Source organism: Scardinius erythrophthalmus (genome assembly GCF_964197995.2).
Source record: "Scardinius erythrophthalmus genome assembly, chromosome: 3".
Taxonomy (NCBI): Eukaryota; Metazoa; Chordata; class Actinopteri; order Cypriniformes; family Leuciscidae; genus Scardinius; species Scardinius erythrophthalmus.
The window spans coordinates 6,221,391-6,244,713 of record NC_138223.1 but is presented as its reverse complement, the minus strand read 5'-3'; the positions used below and the strand labels follow the sequence as shown (position 1 = coordinate 6,244,713).

Sequence of the window (23,323 nt, the reverse complement as noted above, 5' to 3'; positions counted from 1 at the left end):
AACTACGGCGGTTATGGGCTCTCAAAAGCATCTACAATAATGCTGAGTAATTAGATTCAACCATCAGTGCAAGTGCGGAGGAGAAGACGAGATAAAATGTAGCTGATGACATGGTGCAATTAAGCCAGTGAATAACAGAGTCAGCAGTTTATCTGTTTTCATTTGCTCATTCACTTGCAGTCTTTGTGACAGTATTTACCATGCAATGGTAGAATGTCTGGTTTCTGCTATATTACTTATGATGTGATACACAGCTTTGTTGATTATAATGTGAGTAGGGATGCTCATAACTAACTAACTAAATACTAATTTAAGGTCATACAGATAAGAGTAAGACAGATAAGAGTTAAATAAATAAAGTCCAAATGAAGCAAAAAAAGTAAATCAAATGATATGAAGAAGCATTCATATGTTTAATATTTAATTTACTTGATTACATATAAAAATACATATAAATATTCATAGAAATTGGGGTTTAAATATTGCAATATACTATACCGTTACTATTATATAAAATTATTCATATGACACAATAAGAGTTTGGTCATACCGCCCACCTCTGGGTTACAGCCTGTCCAGCTCAATGGAGCGGCAACAGAGAGAATAATCTTTTTCCATCATTCATCCATCTTATCAGACCAGATATGGTTCTCTCACTCAGCTATTTCCAAACCCTATTCATGTATCTGTCAAAACAGGATTTAAACACAGACAAATCTGACCTTTAACCCAATCAAAATGAACCCCTGATGGAAAAACTATATTAAATGAAGACATAAGATTATCTAGAGAACATTCAAAGCAAATTATGTAATGTGACTTTAAATCAAAATTAGCACAATTGTGCTTGGTTTTAGTCAGAAATACTTCACAGTATGGAAGTAAAATGTGTTGCAAACAACTTTTTTAATGCTAACTTCAAAATGTACACTATATGTAGTCATGTTGGCCTAAACAGTGAGCATGACATCTAGTCTACACAAATGAGCGGTGCAATGTGTCAAACTAAAGTCTCTTTTGACACAAAACTGTCTAAACTGCAATCACAATGTCTACAGGCTATATTCCCTGCATGAGAAATTAGGCCTGCTATTTTGAGGAGACAAAGCCTTCTCCACATCACTTCACTTCAAGCTGCAATTCTGCAATTTCTGCACTTCTAGTGGCACCAAATGGAACTGCAATCTGCTTGTTTGAGCGTCACAACATTAGCTCAACCAATGTCGTTAGTTTTGACCGGAACTACCTGATTGTCTAAAATGATGGAAGTAACGGTAAGTAAATATAAGTTTACCTTCCTTAAAAGTAATATAATTAAATACTTTCAATAGAGAGTTTCCCCACACCCCAAAACATCTTACCAATTTGGTACAGCCCAATCCAGTCAGTGGCATCCACCTCCTCCTTGATGTCCCAAGAGATGACCAGGTTTTGCCCTCGCCCAAGTGTGAACTGGTACGTAGAGGCGGTTAAAGAGGAACGACTATCCGACGTCACCAGGTCGGTGTCACTGTTGGCCCGCTGCAGGCCCATCGGTTCAGGTGCTCCTCCTCTAGAGCTCGCCCCATTGGCAGAGCCACCATGCGACGAAAGGCTGCGGAGGTTTTCCGGGCTCAGCGTGTAGCGCATGTGAGGGGTGCGCCTCCGCACCACTAGGAGATGTTCACGGGCGGTGGTGGTAGTGCCGGTTGCCATGGTGACTTGGGTGGATGGGTGGGGAGTGTGGTGTGGGGAAGAGGTTTGGTGATGGGGAGTGTGGTGTGGTGAAGAGGTTGGGTGATGGGGAGTGTGGTGTGGTGAAGAGGTTGGGTGATGGGGAGTGTGGTGTGGTGAAGAGGTTGGGTGGTGAGGAGGGGGATGATGGGGGCGGGAACGGGGAGGGAGGACTGCCGTGGCCAGCGAGGGGCGAATGGTGGAGGTCGGGATGAGATGGAGGTAAGAAATAGGAGCCAAATGGCCAAAAAGGGGGGAAAGGGGGTGGGATTGGGTTTGGGCTCAAGACGTCCCAACAAGCCCTAGTTGGTGGAAGCTTTCTCCTTCCTTAAGTTCTCTGGAAGTGGTGGTGGCATCTAATAATAAGTAAAGACACAGAATTTAACTTGAGATATTCATAACAAACTTGGGTTTGCGACCTCAAGGTATTTTAAGCACATCTAATCCAAAAAGATTGAGGGTTTGCTGGGCCTCAAACTCAACTCAAAGAGCATCTAATGCCAGTCAGATCTCTCAAGAGTTGCTGAGAGTCAGATCTCTCAAGAGTTCATTTTCAAAGTCTTTGAGGAATGGTGGAGGTTATACGGAGTTAGTTTCTGGGTGGAAAATAGCCTTAAAACAAGGTTAGATTTGGGTTAGGCCCAAGAAACACCAACAAGCCCTAGTCAGCGCAAGTTCTCTTCTTCCTTAAACTCTCTAGAAGCGGCAGTAACATCTAAAATGATCACTATATAAATTTGACTTCCGAAATTCATAACAATCTTGGGTTTGCGACCTTAAGATATCTTAAAGACATCCAATCCAGATGATTGAGGGTTTGCTGGGCCTCCAAATCTCAACTCAAAGAGCATTTAATGCCAGTCAGATCTTTCAAAAGTCCACAATCAATGAATGGTGGAGATCATGCAGAGATCGTTTCTGGGTGCCAAATGGCCTTAAAAAAAATGCTGAGGTTTGGGTTTAGGCCCAAACGGGCCGACAAACCCACTCACAGCACTAGCTGATTATGTTTTCTCCTTCTTCAAGTTCTCTGGGATTTGGCATCTAAAAAGGCGATTACATAACCCACTTCTAAAATACCCAACAGGCTTGAGTTTACGCCGTTGAGGTATCAAATAAGCATCCAAACCAGAAAAGAAAAGCTGCCGGATACCAGTCAGGAATCTCAAAGGTCCATATTTAGAGTCTCAGAGGGATTAGGGCATTGAAAAACAAAAATGAACTGAATATAACATATTTCTCAGTATCATAGCAGTTTCCATCCAAATCATCTGCTATGGGCATTACTACTTCCTTTCGTTTAATGCAGGGTGGATTTTTCCTGTCCATTTGTAGTAGCCAAGATGGTAGTAAGAACTGGATTTGTGATGTAAGGAATCTGATCTCCGCTTTGCCTTCAGGTCCAGGAGATGGATTGAGACAGGGTTCGAGTCCACGCTGGGGTTTGGTTAATGGGACATATGCCAGCGGCCATAAATGGAGGACAAATGATCCCTAAAAGAAAAGGGAAAAAAGCAAGAGGGGTAAATAGGTAGAAAAACAGATTGTGTTTATAAATTATACATTTATCACAATGAAGTTGAAGACAATGATTCATCAGTTTAACATAAGCTAAAAATTTGTTGCATGATCTATACAAAATTGTAACAACTTGCTGTAGCCAAACCTGCTCCTTTTTCACATATTAGACCACTTTTCACAATCTGATCAATTTATGATGGACAAAAGACCCAGTCTAATGGTGCATTTGTATTCATAACGAATCTGCTTTCTTAAAATCAGCATAAAAAAACCTACACTACCATTCAAAATGCTGGGATCAGAAATTGATCAGAATTGACAGTAAAGATTTCTATTTCAAATGAATGCTGTTATTTTAAACTTTCTATTCATCAAAGAATCCACAAAAAAATATAAAGCAAGCAGCACAACTGTTTTCAACACTGATAATGATAAGAAATGTTTCCTGAGCAAAAAACCCGCATATTAGAATGATTTCATGTGACACTGAAGACTGGAGTAATTATGCTGAAAACTTAATAAACTTTAAAATAGAAATTGTAATAATATTTCACAATATTACGGTTTTAATTGTATTTCTGGTCAAAAAATACAGTCTTGTTGTGCGTAAGATAACTTTCAAAAACAAAAACAAAAACAAAAATCATACAGACCCCAAGTTTTTGAACAGTAGTGTATATTAAATCTGCCAAAAAAATAAATATATTTTAATTTGGTTAAATTTCAAAATCAATGGTAACAGCAAAAAGATTCATATTGATTGACATAAAAAAAAAAAAAATCTAAATACTGCCCATCGGCATCACTGTGTAATCCTACTGTAAACCTCTTTCTTACTGTATATCACCATTCTTCTCCCATTTTCCCTCACATCATCTCTCTCACAGTCAGCCCTCCTTTCAAGCTTAGATAAGCGTGCAGCTCCTAAATTAGCTCTTTCTGCTTGAGTTGTCTGTGCAGGTTTCCATAAGGGTGTGAAACAGCGAGCGATGTGGCATGCCCAGCTTTCCTCAGCACGCCCTGGCCACCGACCAAACACAAGAGCTTTCTATACTACTGCCAAAATCATCCCGTACACAGCCACAAGCTGTCTCGCTGTGTCTGTAGGTCAGACAATAGGCACTGACCCATCACAATACCACGTTTATAAGTAAATACCATAGTACATAAATGTGCTAATCAATCAGTCTCATGTTATATACTATATATCAATATATCAATGTACTATGCCATTGCATCTAATGCCATGGTACACCCCTGTATTTTCCTGTAAAAACAACATTAACAGTAGATGTTGCATATAAAAAGATCACTTAGTTCGAACTTTTGAAAAATGAAAATAAGTTTACATGGATTTCACCACAAGTGGTTTGCTTTTGACAGAGTAAAGCCATTTTGTTAAATTGCTGTGCGGTGGTTTAATATGGATCCAATTATCATATACAGAGAATGGAGAGAAACAAAGACAGATGGAGAAATTAAGAAACAGAAGAGAAAGCGATGAAACTCGGGAGATAAAATATGATCGAGATCAGACGGTACAGTGGAACTTGCATAACTACAGCGCAGACAGACGGCGAGAGAGAGAGAAAGAGAGAAGACAAATGAAAACCATATATCAGATACGGCATATGAACACAAGTAAGGCATTAGATCATAAACATCACATTTTAATGACAACAGTAGAGAAATATTGTTAACACGGCTATTAGAATTGATTGGTGTAGAATCTTAAAGGATATTTCCCCAAAAATGGCATCAGTTACTCATCATGCTATTTCAAACCCGTATGACTATCTTTCTTCTGTGAAACACAAAGGATTTCAGAACATTTAGGATATTATCAAAGCGCATGAGGACTGGTGCTGTCAAGCTCTGAAATGAGAACCATAAAAGTATGACACCCTAACAGTGTCATAAAGGTGGTGTGATATATAAGTCCCAAGTCTTACAATAGCTTTGTGTGCGAAACAGAGCAAAATTGTCATTATTCACTGGAACTTTTGACGCCCGGGTTTGCTCTCCTTGGTGCATTCATCATAGTTCAAGAAAGATGTAGTACAAATCATTCTTTTGAAAGTACTTTTCTTTCTATGAATGATTGCAGAGGTTAAAAGCTCACTGTAAGGAAAGATTTTCAGTGAAAAATGTCTTAAATTGACAGCAGAAGACTTGAAATATAGCATTTGTGATAGGATACTTGTAGGATATGTCTATGGTGCTTTTCTGTCTATTTTGAAGCTTGAAAGCTCCAGTCCCATTATATTGTAATTGTACGGCAAACAGCAATGAATACAGGAAAAAAAAAAAGGATAATCATACGGGTTTTGTAAAAGCATGAGTAAATCATGACAAGTGCAGAGCCATACTAAATACTCTGGAGAGAAACGTTAAAGCTCAGTGATACTGCAGCGATGCTACAAAAAGTCACACTTCAGATGCTGTAAACTAAAATATCTCCTGATCTTTTTTTTGCCTTTCTCTGATGTGTGGTTATGCTAACACTTGTTTTTTTTCTTTCGATAGTCCACTTTAGACATTCTACTAAGTAACTTTACAACTACATGTCTACTAACTCTCATTAGAGTATTAGTAGACTATCTGCTCACTTTATTCTGATGCTCCTCAACAAACATTCTACTGACTACAAGTAACTTTGCAACAACATATCAATTAACCCTAACCTAACAGTCTACTAACGGTCTAATAATACTCTGAGAGTTAGTTGACATGTAGTCTCAGCCTCAGAGACCGTTGGCTGAACGTCCGATGCATATGGCACACTTTTCTGGAAACACTTCAGGAGTTTTGAAGTCACAATCTGATTGATTGAATTCTGCAGGATGTCCGGGAGACGTTTGTGTCGCGTTCTTTATTGGTCCGCCTGGAAACAAATGATGTGACGCCTAAACCCCTAGTGGAAGAAGAAAGCCATTACTTGGGCTGAGTGATTTGCTCGCAGCACCTGAGAAGCCCTGTGGTGAGGAGCAGAGTTCGCTCAGAGTTGGAGTAAATCACTCCGCCCAAGTAGCAGTGCTTCGCCTTCTGAGAATATAGTTCCCAGTATGTATACGCTTAGAAGATGGCTGTGTCTCATGTGACCTTGTTATTTGTTCACGCTGTGACTATACAAATCACAACATGTAAATAGGAAAATGTTGGCATAATTTTGTCACTTATTGGGAGCGGTATGCTAGCTGGAACCATTTACCTCCAGTCTTTGTGCTAAGCTAGGCTAGCGGTGGGTGCGTCAGACAGAGTTACGGCACGCACGGAGATGAAAAGGGTATGTATGGACTTATCTAACTCTGGGGATACGGTGAATAAGCTAAAGTCCCAAAAAGTCGGCGTGTTCCTTTAAAGTATTTTAGCATGACATACATTACCATTAAAATGTTTGGGGTCAGTAAGATTTTTTTAAGAAATCAATACTTCAGCAAGGATGCATTAAATTGATTAAAAGTGACAAATCTTTTGTAACATTATAAATGTCTTTACTGTTTCAAATAAACGCGGTTTCAAAGAATCCTGAATAAAAAAAAAAAGTTTAAAAATATTAAGCAGCACAACTGTTTTCAGCATTGATAATAATAATAAGAAATGTGTCTTGAGCAGCAAATCAGCATATTAGAATGATTTCTGAAGGATCATGTGACACTGAAGATTAATAATGATGCTGAAAATTCAGCTTTGCCAAAACAATAATAAATTATATTTTAAAATACATTCAAAAATAGAAAAGTTATTTTAAATTGTAATAATATTTCACAATATTACTATTTTTACTGTATTTTTGATCAAATAAATGACTTAAAATCGTACCGACCCCAAACTTTTGAACGGTAGTGTACTAATATTTCTGATACCAGCTTAGTTTACCATGTGAATACGCTGCTCAATAAGTGTGAGTGATAAAAAAAAGGACAAGTGTGTCTGTTGAGCAGGAGTTGAGAAGGTCCCACTGGGCGGTCTGGTGCTTATGTAACCGCCATGCTGTTCACTCGCTCTCTCCCACACATTTCTGCTGCATTGTTTAAAAGTGTGACAGCAAGGAACTTTCCTGGGAAATGTCACTATCAATAAAAACAGGAAGGAGGGAGGTTGAGGGGTGACAGGTGAAGTATGTTTACCTTTCCGTGAAGCATAAGTGTTTGTTGTCTTACTCTGAAGTGCGCAGGATCGTTCATGCTATGGTTACAGTCCATAAAAATATCTCTTTTATTTAAAGCTTTTCTCACCTATTAATTAGTCAATAATGATTCACAGTGATTCATTTCTTAAGTATTTTCTACACTTCCATACACTAAAAAAAAGCCAGTTTAGTTGAAAAAAGCATTTTCCATTCTCTCTGTTTGATATACAGATTACGTTCACCATGCTTTTTCACACATCATGCCAACTGGTTGTGCTCATGACACCATCAGATATTTCATTTTTTTCTGTCCTCACCTTTTCTTACTGCTAAAATTAGCCCTCATCACAGTTGCACAAAGCTTCCGATGAAACTTTTCATCATTACTTCAACAGCTCGTCTGTATGCCGCTGTCAGAGCAAATCCTCAGAGGACCGACTGCTCCATTTTACAACAGCAGACAGTGAGAAGCGTCGTAACACGTTGAGACGAGTGGGCTTTAATACCTAAGAAAATTATCTGGAGACAGTCAGTTTGGAAAGACATTATACCTCCATGGTTCTGCAGCATTTTAGGAGAACATTCAGCAATTCTCTAGTCTTGCAGAGCCAGATGTTTGAGCATGACTGGTCCACATTTTCACACAATCTGACCAAGAACTGCACAATTAGGATGTGTTCACACTTGTAGTTTGGTTCACTTGGTTCGTTTGGTCTGGACCAAAAACCTTAGCGTTCACATTGCCATTTTAACACTGAACCTAAAGGCACAGGGATGTGTTCACAACCTGATTGCTCGGCTTTTATTATGTATATTTCGTGACAGAACTTACCAAACATCCAAAACAATGTTCCATTTAACAACACAAAGTCGTTATTTTTGTTTGTTTTTTTGCGCACAAAAAGTATTCTCGTCGCTTGATAAACTTAAGGTTGAGCCACTGTAGTCACTTGGACTATTTTAACGATGTCTTTACTAACTTTTCTGGGATGGCAGATATCGATTACCTAGCAGCCTATGAAGGAGTGAGCCGGCTCTCAGATTTCATCAAAAATATCTTAATTTGTGTTCCGAAGATGAACGAAAGTCTTACGGGGTTGGGACAACATGAGGGTGAGTAATTACTGACAGAATTTTCATTTTTGGGTGAACTAACCCTTTAACAACACAAAAGCTCTTCTTTACAAATACAAACACTGACGAGGACTACGGAGGTTTAATGAAGAAATGCATACAGTGAACCTTCAAAAAATTCCACTCCAGTTCCATCAACCCTCCCATTGTGCCTTTCATTTCCTCTTGAACTCACCAATTAGTCTCGGATTGCTCTGAGAGCATCACGGTAAGTGTTGGTCCTGGTAGCAGGTGAAACTAAATAAGATCAAGAGGAGATTCACACTACCAGTGTTAGATCTCTCATTTATTATTCTCCTCTGATGTGATGGTCAGCAGGAGATCTTCACACCAGCGCACTCCCTGCTAAGATTGCTGGGATGCCATCAGAAGGGTGAAGTTTTAAGAAAAACTAGGTCAGTCATTTTCCTGATGTCCCACAAATGCCATGAATACACAGAGCAGGACTTTGAATCTATTTAAAAGCAAGCTACATTTACACAGTTTCTGTTTTTGGTTTAAACACGAGAGTCCACCAATGACAAACCAGCAGTGGAAGTGTGTAACTTAACTCTACATATGCTACAATGTTAAAATGTCCCTACTATTTAATGTAGTTTAACTTTGTACCCTTTTGTCGGCGCCGATGGCCTCGTGGTCAGCGCGCCGACATGTAGCGCCGTTGCGCTTGGGCGGCCCGAGTTCGAGTCCCGGCTCGTGGACCTTTCCCGATCCCGTCCCCCCGTCTCTCTCCCACCTCACTTCCTGTCAACTCTATACTGTCCTGTCACAATAAAAGGCAAAAATCACCAAAAAAACAACAACAAAAGAAAAAACTTTGTACCTTTTTAGAGAACTGCAGGTTTTTATTAAACAAAATACTATATAATTGTTTATTATTATTTATAACATTTCCTATTTATAAAAATTATAAGTAGCTTCAGAATCTTGTAACGTAACTACTTTCATCTAAAGCATAGCATCAATCTTATCTCAGATTAGCTACTTTTCTGTAGATTAGAAGCAAAGACAATTTCATAAGGTGGCCATCTTGGAAACACCAACATGAGGTCAACAGTGCTCACACACTTTTTCAGCTTTTTCCAGAAGTATTTTTCCAACAGGGATCTTAAAAAGTCTTAAAGACTTATAAGCCACAAACCAAACAAACCAGCTACAAAGTGAATCACAACATTAGACCCCAAAAAAAGTCTTCAACGAGCGAAAGCACTGTAGTCAATGAATATTCACATATTAATAAAAATATTTAAGTAATTTGAGAGCGTAGGGAAACTGACTCTTATGTCATTCGCAATGCTTCACTGTTAGCGGGAGAGCCAATAAGAGTTATTTTGGCGCAATTTACTTGTCGCGATTCTCTGAATGATGTAGATTTTTTGCAGAATCATGGGTAATGTAGTTTCCCACCAGGAATACCACTGTTAAACATGATTATTTAAAAAAAAGTTAAAACAATGCAGGCAGATGGCTTCAACAAAAGCTTTTTCCATCAATTAACAACCACGTCGCTTACAGTAGGTCTGTCTTTAAAAATCATAGATAGATAGACAGACAGACAGACAGACAGATAGATAGATAGATACTATACCTAAGTTTTTTCAGTAGGTCAGAAGGTCAATCTCCCCAAACTTTTAATAAACAAATCAATGTATACTTCAGCTCATTGGCAACATGTCTGCTTCCACATCCTACAGGCTAGCACGCTAACTGGCACACATACAGTAGGTGTGCGTCTGATCGCTGGGCGAGGATTAGAGGGTGAATGGGTGGATTTAGCGGTGACAGAATGCTTCTATTAATCCCTGCATTACCGCGCCGGTCTCATCTCATTTCTGTGGCCTGATTGCCCCTCTCTCTCTCTCTCTCTCTCTCTCTCTCTCTCTCTCTCTCTCTTCACAAACACAAACACAACAGCACAGGCTACAGCCGGCAGCATCTCACATTTCATCTCTGCCTCCTCCACCTGTCCTACTCATATTTTTCATTACGCTGTAATTTCTTCCTAACATGTTTTTCCCAAACAACACAGCATATGTCTCTCTTTTCTTTTTGGATTACTGTCATGCACTTTACCTTTCTCAAATGAATAAACAGTTAATCCTCTTTTGTATGCTTTATTTTGTACAAATTAATTATATTTTAGGATTATATGTCTAAATATACCATATGTATAGAAACTGTGATTTGTAATAGCTGACGTTACAAAGCTAGAGACAGTGTTGTTAGTGTTAACTAAAACAAAACTATTTTTCAATAACTGAAATAATGATTAAAAAAATATATATATATAAATGTCAGATGAAAAACTAAACTTTAAAAAAATCAAGTAAAAAACGTATTGCAATTAAGCAATTACTAAAACTTTAAAATTAAAATTAAACTATAAAATTAAACCTGAAAATATATATGAAAATAAAAATATAATTTCAAATGAGCTTTTATACTAATAAATCAAATTATTGGTAAGTAAATGATACTTAATAAATACTAAATAATACTAAAATAACACTAAGAATATTCTGGGTGGTTGCTAGGTGGTTTCAGAAGAGTTTCTGGAATAGACAATATCCTGGTAACAACAAAATATGACCATTTACACACATGGATTCCTCCATGTAAGTTTTGTCATCTGCAAGGTGAAAGTCTTTTGTGTTGTGGTCTGTCTGTATCCCTGCTGAACTAATCCAGATTTGACTCAAAATCAAACCTCCAGTCACTCTCAATCGCTGAGAGTAGACAGATTAGTCAAAGATATCAACTATAAGCAAGCCATTAAGGAATTATTGGAATGATGAATAGAACAGATTATTTTCTTTATAAACTCAGTATCAGTTAATGCTTTCAAAAAAGATTGAGTTATTATTTTTTTTAATAATGATAGTGTCAATACAGTTGGCAAAGTCACGCAACACGAGTGACAGAGACTCTTGACAAGTCTATTCCTATGGACTACGACTGCACAATATATAATAAAACCGATATCACGATATGGCTTAATGCTATAAGGCTTGATAAAATTATTGTTTACAAACAAGTTCACAAACACAGATGCAAATCCCTGCCAGACAATAAGTTGCACACTGATACACCTTGTGTTAATGTGTCGATCAATACACAAATGGGGCAACAAAGTTACCTTCAAATGTCTGAGAATCAAACCACAAATGCTACTATTCAAGTAGCTATTAATAAACATGATCAAAGTTAACTTGCTCAACAAGATTATTATCAAACTGTTGCTCCGCCATGACTAATTGACCTGACAGAAAAAGAAAAACGCGCTTTAGTTTAATTTTGCGAAGACATTTTATAAAGCAAGTTCGCTTTGCACAAGTACGAATTATGTTTGAATCATTTTCCGAATTCAACAACATGAACTCAAGCTTGAGCAGTGAATTATACATAAAGAATGTGCATTAGGTGTGTTTTTGCTTTTTTATGTTTTTATTCAATTTATGCAGGTGCTGTAAATTTAATCATTACGTATTCTATTGTAATTAAACAATACCGTCACATTTTGTAACTTAGTTTTTGTTTGTTTTTTGTAAATAACAAAATAATTTAATTTCAACAAATTTACTGTCAACAGCAACACTGCGTCCCCTATATTTCGTCCCCAAAGTTCAGAGTATCCCAATCGTAATTTTGGTGGCATTCTCCATGTTAAGAACCTTCCCTTCTGTGTATATATTTGTGGTACATTCGCATCAGTTGAAACATTCCTGTCCTTGTAAAGAACATGCCAACGGTACGAATTTGAGGTATCATCATCAGAGGAACATCTCTTCTCAGTGAACGTGTTACATTGCACACATACCTCTAAGCAAAACATAGCCTAGCTCATCCCAGATCTCTGCTCAGCAACACATGTACAACATACTCTGACTCACAAAATACATTATGAAATTATTATGAAAATGAATAAAGAAAAATAATACAAAAAAATAACATTAAACACACTGAAAAAAATTATTTGTTGAATTTAATAAATATTTTTATCGTAAGTGGTTGCACACAATTTATTTTAGCTACATTTAAACAAATGCATTAAGTTAAACTTAATCAATTTTAGTTTAGAAAAACTAAAAAAAATTAGCTAAAATCAATTGTGTGCAACCACTTACAATTAAAAAATTGATTACATTTTTTTCAGTGCGGTACATTTTTAGTCTTCAGTTCAACTCGTAAATATGATTTTTCTGACATGACTTGAACGCACAATTGAATTGAGTTTGGTCAGGACTTGATCCGTTTCCAGAGCTGTTCGGACCAATCAAATTGTCAGGGCGGGCTTTATACGATGATGGACAGGTGATCAACAGTAACATAATCATCCACGTTACCAAAGAGCGCTTGGGTTGAATTCGTTTACAACAAAGATGACTGCCGATGGAGAATTGAGATGTGCAGATTCCACCATCGCGTCTGTTACAGAACATATCGACAGCGCATTCATTTTAAAAGAGGAACAGAGAACCGCGATCAAGGCATTTGTCGATTGGAAAGATGAATGACGAACATATGTCACTCCTCCATTGCTCTGATTGGTTGTAGGTCTATCCAATTGAGTGAAGAGTTATTTTCTTTCCTGGTTCGGTTGAAACACGTCCCATAATCACAGCCCAATGGAGCAATTTCAGACTCATATTCTGACTAGAATCTGAGTAGAGTATGACGACGTCAGGCTAACAATGCACAACATAATCAATCAAATGTAGAAATAAAACCCTTCAAAAGCCAAACAAGCACAGAAACAATTAAACACCCAACCATAAAACTTACCCCTCCATCTGTCTAGTTGGTACGGTCCACATAACTTCAACTGCTGGCAACTGGACCGCGCCAACACAAGTAATGGGGGAGGGCGAGGTCAGGAGGTCTGTCTGTGGCGCTGACGCCTGTGGCTGTTACTCTGCCAGGAACGGTCAGAAGCTCACCTAAGATGCATTAGCTAATGATCTTATATCCTGTCCCCACCTCAAGGCACTTCCTCCCGATGACTGACTCAGCGCTCCCAAATCCTGTCTAATGCCTCCACTGAAAGACTTTACCTTTGAACCCTCAGAGTACTCAGGCTAAACGCCGGCCTGATGGGACGACACATGCATGACGCTAACTAGATTATTTGGGTAAATGGGAATATCTGAGGTAGAACCTTTCACCTTAACCTTGACAACATAGTATCTAAATGATCATCATTATGCAAGTCTTCGCTGTATGCATCCTTTCCTTCAACATGATTATCTCTTGGCAGGAAAAGGAAATGACCATTTAAACCAATGTTGTGACTCATGCCAGAAGAATTGTCTGGGCTCTGCATAAATTAATGGCCACAAAAAATTGACCATAGATTGTCCACCAAAACACCTTAGTTACTTCAGTCATCATTATTACAATATAAATTAAATTGGGGGACAAAAACATAAATTTAAAATTAAAATACATTTTCCAGGGAACATGATTAGAAAGTAGATTGCATTTTCTGAAGAAAAAAAAAAATATATATATATATATATATATATATATACATTTTTGTAAAAGGCTCCTGTCTGGTGTGCTTAATTTGTATTGCATGTGCACTTGTAGCGTACTTCAAATCTTAAACAATTTTTTTTATTTAGATAACATAATATTAATGAAATAAAAGGCTACTTATGAGTACACTTTTAAAAAGTGCACTTTGTAAGGTCAAATTAAAAGTTTTTAAATCATTATGTTTTGTATTTTAAAAAAGTACACTTATTTTGGTGTGCTGACTAACATATACCAAAGCACAGGACTTACCATTTTAACTGTGGCATGTACTAAATTGCTAGTAATGTATCATTAAAAATGTGTTATATATAAAAAATATTAATAGAAATTACATTAAAGTATATTTTAGTTTCCCATAAATGCTTATCAGTAGATTTTGGTACTCTTTAACCATGTATTTCTAAGGCAATAGAAGTAATTATGAAATGAGTCCTACTTACTGTAGGTATTTTAACTGAAGTTATTTCATTTAAAAATCATTTAAACTATATAACATTTCCATTTAATTGCAATTAACATGCAATTATGTGTCAGAAAACAGTCAGTTTACACAGAAGTATATTATTTCTATAATAAATCGAAAACTCATTTAAAAGTATGCTAAAGTGGACTTCTTTTTCACAAGGGTGTGCATGCATGCACCTACAGCTTAAATACACCAATGAAAAAGAAAATCTTTAAAAATGGTGTTTCCGACCAAAACGACCAAAATAACTGCAGGATCAGGATCTGTTAAAATCATATTACAGGTGTAAACAGCAATGAGAGCACTCACTGTATAGTTATTAAACCGAATTCAGCAAAAAACTATTCAGCAAAACCGCTACTGATGCTATCTTCAGATTTTCTGCCTGTAATTACATTTCTCAGATCAAGAGTAAGTAAACTTGAGTTTTAGGGGCAAACACTCCCTCAAACTAGACTAGCCCCCGCATGCAACACCTCGTATCGCTTCACTGTTTATTTATACAGCGTTGAGGGTGACTCTATTTATAGATGAGCCAGCACATCCCGGCCACTCAGATGCCAAAACACTGACCCATATCTGAGGCGGGTTTGTGCATGCCAGCTGGCGTCCACAGCCAAACAATAGGCTAATGTAGCATGTTAACGTGCTTCCTAGCAATACATCGTATGTCCGTTTATTAACACACATTCTGATGCTATGAGTCAGCGTTTAGCATGACAGAATGGATTTAACTCATTTGTAAGATTTGTAAAGATTTCTATGCTGCTGCTCTGACAAAATCTGACAATAACTGTGAAGTAGCAAAGGACAAAGAATGAGAATAGAGGGAAAAAAACAAATGATATCCCTTGATATCTCTAAGAAAGCATGGAGAGAAATGTCAAAAGGTCTTTTGCTTCTCAGAAGAAAAATATGCTAATAATCTTACACATTTATCCACCAGTTTCAAAAACATCTCAAAATCAATCAAATTGTGCTCATATTTGCCAAAATAAAGTCTGCAATCTAAAGTCAGAGATTACAATATATATTTGTTATCATATTCTCCAAAGACAATTATCTGAGAAATATTATTGACATTCATTTTTATAGCTCCATACTTCTACAGTATATCCACAGTCGTCTCCCACACAAGTTTATACTTCACTGAAAGTTACAAAAAACAGACTTTTGAGTAACAAAATTTCTCAAGAAGACTGACTTATTGTGCAAAAGTCATCTGGTTGTTTTATCGTCTGTTGTAAAATAATCCCAAAGGCAATGTGACTAGGGTTCGGTATTGTTTAAATTTTAGCCATTCTGATTCCAATTCCGATTCTGGTTATCGATTCCAATATGAAAAAAAAGCAAACATTTAGATAGTAAAAAAATGTATTCTGTCTTTTTGCAAAACATTCTGTTGCAGATGAATAGCGTGGAATAAAATCAGCCTAAAGAACTAACTAACAAACTAGACTAACAATTTCAAACATTATTAAAGTATACAGCTAGTAATACAATGAGCAAATTAGCAATAGCACAATAAATACAACTGAACAAAGTTCAGAAATTGGAATCAAATAACACTGCATAGTTTTATTGTAATAGATATCATATGGATTAATCCTTATTAAAGTTACATAAGTTATTCAGTCAAGATTAGAGTGGTTTTCTTTTTCTTTTGTTCTTTGATAAGTCAGTAGCCGGTTTATTAGGCTGCTGTCACTTTAAGACCTAATGCATGGATCCAATATACTGTTACACATGCATTTTCTTTCTCAACTGCTTACGTTCACAACACAGAAAGCAAATATTATTGCATCTTCTTGCAATTCTGAATGGTTTAAAACCAGTTGCAATTCTTCTTGCAATTCTGAATGGTTTAAAACCAGTTGCAATTCTTCTTGCAATTCTGAATGGTTTAAAAGCACAGATGGGAATCGATAAGCGAAGTAGAAATTTTAATTTTATAACTAGTATCCGATTCCTGACCTTAAGTATCCGATTCCAGAATTGATTTTCGATTCCCAACCCTAGTTGTGACTTTTGACAAGGGGTGTAACGATACCCTCATGTCACGATTCGATACATAACGCGATACTGATCTCACGATATGATATTATTGTGATTCAAGACATGATAAAAGGCTAACAAAAAATTTACTGTTGATTAAAATGCTAAATTTGGTGTTACATTGTGGGTGTAAATGAATAGGCTTGGACTTGGTGCTGGTAACCCAATGCACAGGACAATAGAGACACCAGAATAACAATATTCATGATTCTGAATCTGAAAATGCAGAATTATTTCAGATGAATATGCTTGCACTCTGTCTAGATATGTTTAAAATATTGTCGGCCACTTTTTACTGGTAACATCAGACATTTGGCATTATCAGGACCCACAAATATTCCCACATTGCATTATTATACATTATATTTAACATTACATATAGTAGTTTAATGTAGGACTGACACTAAAACTCTGAAAACTTCCTCACACAGTAATTTTTATTTTGGGTGAACTATCCACGATAGATATTGTTGCATTTTTGTATTGTGACATATTGTGACATGATTATATTGTTACACCCCTGCTTTTGACTAATATTCAATAAATGTCATCTGGGTTTATCAAACACACATTTCAGCCTGTATTGACAAATAAGGCCACATCAGTGTAACCGCACTGTTTGGATGAACAATAGGCCATGATGCATATTCTATTTTGGGTACAGAGTGATGTAAGTGTGTGTTTGCACATGCATTTTGCTCAAGGAAACACCAGGAAAGAGCCTTGACTTCTTCCTGCGATTGCTGCGGAAACACAGTCCAAGTTTAAGCTTACATTGTTACCACTTTGACACAGGAACGATGACATACGTTCTTCCCATGATTCACCCGCAAACCTGATCATTGTAAACATACCAATGCACAAAATTAGAAACAATGCATTTGACGCAAGAAAAGTCTAACTTAAACACACATTCACAGGGATGAAAACCAGACATCCAACCAGACGCACATGCATTTCACTGACCTGATCTCACAGGAAAACGCAATTATTTTATGAGGTTGCGACTTCATATGAATTTGTAGAATGTGAATCGCACAAGTAAGCGGATTGTACAAACAAATACGACTAAGATCTTACAAATTCACACGAATTAGCCACCAGTTTGCCATAAATCAGTGCACACACTTCCATATATAGAAGATCTGGAAATGTCTAAACTTGAGATACAAATTGATGCGTCACCTGATGGTGTCCAAAAAAAGCCATCTTTGCAGCACAAACAGGATTAATAAAGTAATAATTAGTTTAAGAAAAGCAACAGAGACCAAAGCACTCTGTCATTAGCACACAATGTAAAATTATTTAAGAAAATGTCAAGTTATTCTGTAGTCTCAATATCCATGGCTAAAATGCGCAACAAGTGGTTAGCAGCAGGGTGTTTAATAAGGTTTATGGGTTAGTAGCAGTGCAGTAGTGCGGTTCACAGCTTCAGGTCAACTAAACACCACTGTTTATAACACTTAAAAGTCCAGAAGACCTCCAGCGATTAGAAGTAACATACTACTCTAAAATAGGCTACTTATAATGCATTAAAACTATTTTAATACTGCAAAACTTTATGTAATATGAAAACAATGTTAATTTATTCCACAAAGATTATGAATTGCACCTCTGTGTTGCATTTTCACTTAAATTGGATTTTTACAAATGCGTCATTTGGGACGCATCTTGTGTCTATATTTGTTCTTCATGCTTCATGTTTTATGGGCCAGTCGTGGCCTACTGGTCAGACTGATAACCTGAAGGTTGTGGGTTTGAATCTCAATACCAGCAGGAAATAACTGAGGTTCCCTTGAGCGAGGCACCTAACCCCCAATCGCTCTCCGGGCGCTGCAGTGAATGCTCTGTGTGTGTGTGTTTTCACTCTTCACCGCTCCTAATGTGTGTTCACTAACTTGGATGGGTTAAAGGGATAGTTCACTTTGAAATTAAATTTTATTTAAACCGTTCTTGTCTGTCAGTCATATAATGCAGGTCTATGATCACTGTCTCAAAGAGCATGCACAGAGTCCAAATTAAAACAATTCCCCATCGTCCAAATTAAACAATTCCCCATCGTAAGTGCACATTAATGGCCTAAGACCCGAAACGAGCGGTTTGTGTGAGAAAACGAACAGTATTATATCGTTTTTACCTCTAATACACAGCCACATCCAAGTGATCTGAGGGCGCGCGCGCTTCCTGCTGTGTGACGTGTGCGCAGACTGGTGCATAGATATATATACACTAGATGTCGCCTTAAAGACATTGTTCCAATGAACTGCCGTAGACAAGGCGACATCTAGTGTATATATCTATGCACCAGTTATTGTTTAATTGTTTAATTTGGACGATGGGGAATTGTTTTAATTTGGACTCTGTGCATGCTCTTTGAGACAGTGACCATAGACCTGCATTATACGACTGACAGACAAGAATGGTTTGACCTAAAAATATCAAAATTGAAACTACTGCGGAAAAAAAGACACCTACATCTTGGATGCCCTTGAGGTAAGATAAAACATACCAAAATTTAATTTCAAAGTGAACTATCCCTTTAAATGCAAAGGACAAATTCCGAGAATGAGTTCCCATACTTGGCCTTCACATGTTACTTTCACTTGCGAGTGAAAGTGACCACTTTTATAAAGGTACATATTCAGAACGGCAGTAATGTAGTGCGATTTGCTAAGGCAACACACTCTGCACGCAACCTATAATATGCGCACTGGCTGCTTGTATGGATGCAGTCAGTTTTGACCGCAAAAGATGAGGTAATTTGATTGGATGTCATGTGTTTGACCTTTTACGGCACTACCATTTTCCTGTTTTTAAACTAGAGGAACCATTTTGCCTGTTAGGAATGCATGTTCGGCTTTAATGTTATTTTAAGGTGGGGTAGAGTTAAATGAAGGGCAAAACACAGCATTTTGTTCTTGTAGTTTGGGAACCACTGCCCAAACCAAACATAACACCATCAAAAAAACAATTTTACTCACAGAAACACTACAGAACAAATGGGGACCTAACATCATTAACTAAAGATCCTATTTAAAAGATATACAACTTTGATTTAAAAAAAATTATGAGATATTTAAATGTAATTAGAAACCTGTTGTTTGGCTTAACTGTATAACTAAAAGAACAACATTTGTTTGAAATAGAATTTTTTAAACATTATAAATGTCTTTAATGTCACTTTTGATCAATTTAAAGCGTCCTTGCTTAATAAAAGTATAATTTTCTTTAAAAAAAAAAAAAATCTTACCAACCCCAAACTTTTAGACGGTATAGGATCAGATTTACTAAACAGGGAAAATTCCAAAAGAAGCCGATGGGAGTGGAAGGTTTTGCACAGGATCTACTGACGACGCACAAATGAAAGAACACATCCGGACACAGCCGGATCATTTCCATAATGATCAACACAATCTACCAGGAGCAGCACAAATTAGCACCTGGTTTAAGACATGCTTTTTCTGGGGCGGTAAATAATGGTGCAAATCCCAGTAAATTGACGAGCGTAAACCTTAGTAAATCATCTTGCATGATTCATTTAAATACTCTCCTCACGTGCGTCTGAAAAGGAAAATCCTACAAATGCATATGCAATGATAAGGTCAGCCACAAAAATATCCCTGTCCACGGCTTTTCACCGCTAAATGTGTGACAGCATTCCTGATTCTGTAAGCTAATAAGGCCAGTTCAGGTCATGCTAATGAAACTCAGGCTGGCTTAGTGGGTGTCACCTTACATGACTTTGACAAAACACTTGGCATGCCAAACACTGCAGAACTGATAGGCAGAATGATGGAGTTATAATGATGGGAAGTTGCAATGCTTTCATCGCATGCCACAATATGGCTTGTTTGATCAATCAGTCAGACTTATTTCTGTTCTTCAAGGCCTTGCAATCTAATTAAAAATGTTTTATCAGTGCATGATATACCAAATACCAAAAACCAAAATCTTTCATTAAAAATGTCCCACTCATTGTAGCCTAAAAGAAAAAATAAAGTCCAGATCTACATTTTATTGATATAATTAATATTTTTTTTAACTTATATTATAAGTGAAATGGCTTGTGAATTACTTCACCCAAAGTTTTTCATTGAACATAACTTTTAAAATAATTCTACACAAATTCCTCATCAATGGATGTCAATTAGTGGAAGCATGCTAAATAAACAATGCAAAATGTGAATAACCATATTTGTGCCAACAGCCAGAAAAACAAACACATTATCAGTTAATTTGATCATTACCATCTGGACCACCAAAAGTCAATTTTACTATTGTGCGCAGCTAATTGTTGCTCATGCAATAAAAAAGTAAACATACCCAATTAACTATTTGTCATGCCAAAGTACAAACCAAATGAATTCCTTCAGACCCTTATTTTAAGCTTTTATTGTCCGCTCATCTCTGTAGCCGTCTCAAACCATATATCTCCTCCCTTATGATGTCAGGCTCGATCTGTCTCCACCTAAAGCTTCTGCTATTATTCATCCAAGACTGTCTGATCCGATGTCCAATAACATCCACAGAGATGAATCGAAACTTAAATCAAGATGATTGGATCAGACGTTGCAAGGCCCAGACGGAATCTGCAGACTTTTCCGCATTTTAGGTGTTAGATTTAACAGGAAAATCTGAGGAGTCTAGCAATTTTATAAGTCCAAAAGAGCACTAAGGCAAAGCACTCAACACTTGGGCGGCTCTCAGAAATGAATCTGCATGGATATGTAAACAATTGAGCCTTGTAGAGAGGCAAATATTGGACTGAACGAGAACCAGGCCATCCTGAAATTGAGTCTGAGACGAGGCATTAATGACTGAGCCACCAGCTTTAACTGTGTCATTTAATCCACAGATCACATAGATGGTCTAAATAGTCCTGAAGTGGGATTTTGGAGCTGCTCTTCAAAGCAAAGCTTCATATGACCTCATTACTTATGAGGAAAACTAGCCTAGTCTTGGAAACTTTCTGCTAGGCGTGTCTGAATTACTTTTTGGGACATTTCAATGCATAATATAACTAAAAAAGCATCTGATTCGAAAACAAAAACAATCAGTATAGGAAACCAAGATCTCTCACATTAAATAAAACAATAAAACCAAACATGCACATACATGCACAGTCAAATAAATCTGATGATTATGTGAGGTGAGTCAGTAATTCACTTGACATTTGAATGCAAAATAACGTTTCTACTTAACACAATATATATTTTAACTTATAAAATATAAATATAAAATATAATATTCATGATTTTTTTTTCCCCATATGGATCAATAGTCTCTCTAAGGAGTGCTAATTACCGTTTTATCAAAACTATGGACATGCTACATTGGCAATCAATATTTCAGCAATAAAACCAAATCCACACAGAGATAGATGAACATGTGCATGAAAAAACATCTAGTGTTAGTTCATACACTCAATAGCGGTCTTTATGACAAATGCACCGGGAAAACTTGTAGATTTACATCTACGCTACCTTTTAGACAATAACAGCAACTTTAAATATAGGCCTAACTAGGATTGAATCAAATAAATTGGCCCTCAAATGCCAAAGGTTCTGTGGATTTTGTGTTTTAAGGATATATAAAACAGAAACCTGTGGCATCTGGGGGACCGAATGTCTGAAATGCAATTTTAAAGCTTTAAGGTTGTACATGTATAAAATGTTTAAGTAGGCTAAATTAAACTTTAACACACAAATCCTGTTGTTTAGTTCCCATAAGAATCAACAGCCAGCAGAAGTGCCTTTGCCAATACATTTATTTTATTTTAATGACTACAATATCAATTCAGCTCATTTAAAATGTTGCCAGTGAATCCAAATTAAATCCACATGCAGGTAAACATGTAACCTACCGTCAAATAAAGGTGATGATGAATTGAGAAAGCTCAAATAAGCACACGGGAACAGCTGATGTGCGCAGCTGAGGGCCTCCGTTCGGCTCCAGCGCGCTTCCTCCTCCTCTTCTGCCTAAACCATCCGTCTCAGAGGAACCACAGCCCAGCCGAACCAGCCCGAACACAGCCCAGCTGATATTTACTGCGCAGTGTCGGTCTGCGTCCGTGCGCTCGGTGTGCCAGTCTGGTTCCAGCCGCGTTCATGTCTTATTCATTTACAAAGAGCCCCGTGTCCGCGCTATGCCACCTCATACCCACTGAAAACACTCGCGCCCGAACAAAAACACGCGCCTGGCCGGGCGTACAGCTTCATCTGAACGCGCGAGAGGTTCGTTGTGAGGAATGTTGCTTTGCATTAGTGTTGTTGTTGGATTAATTCCACGGGCTTTGCGTCTGCTTTTGTTTTGAGCACCAGCTCACAGGCGCGCAGCTCACGAGAGGTAGGCGTTCACTCTCTCACACTGTTGTGATGTTCGATTCGCGAACGAGTCAACCTGCTGCTGAACCGGTTCTTTGATTCGTTCTAAACGACTCGAAAGGCGTGTGTAGGTTCTGTTCACACAGAACAGATTCCAGACGCTTTTTGAATACTATGAAAGTGTTACCTTAAAGGAGAACTCCGGTCAATTTTAACATTGAGCTCATTTTTTTGTACATTTGGAGTGCTGTCAATACAGAGAACAACGACAAAAATCGGTGTTGCCTACACCGAGTTATTCTATTTTTAAAATTTGCACCCTGTTGACTTCAATAGGGCAAGTACTAAACCTGCTTTTAGCCTCTTAACATTCTTGATGTGTCATTACAAGTGCACAGAAAATGTGAGTGATTCCTTCTGAGTGAACACGAGTGGATCTGACTG

The 23,323-nt window shown here is 37.3% G+C and overlaps 1 protein-coding gene across 2 annotated transcripts in view; it reads right to left on the bottom strand.

Moving 5' to 3' along the window:
- Positions 1 to 22,910, bottom strand: part of hecw2b (HECT, C2 and WW domain containing E3 ubiquitin protein ligase 2b) — a 57,456-nt gene extending 34,546 nt beyond the window's left edge. Inside the window, exons 1-3 of one of the 2 annotated variants that reach the window (XM_081362130.1) lie at positions 22,420 to 22,910; positions 9,110 to 9,263; positions 1,362 to 3,207 (exon numbers count right to left, since the gene is read on the bottom strand). In XM_081362130.1, the coding sequence (XP_081218256.1) occupies positions 1,362 to 1,695 (334 nt within the window). In that variant the 5' untranslated portion in view covers positions 1,696 to 3,207; positions 9,110 to 9,263; positions 22,420 to 22,910. The remainder of the gene's footprint in view (positions 1 to 1,361; positions 3,208 to 9,109; positions 9,264 to 22,419) is intronic. The other variant, XM_081362129.1, reaches the window with a different exon arrangement.
- Positions 22,911 to 23,323: the final 413 nt, after the last annotated feature.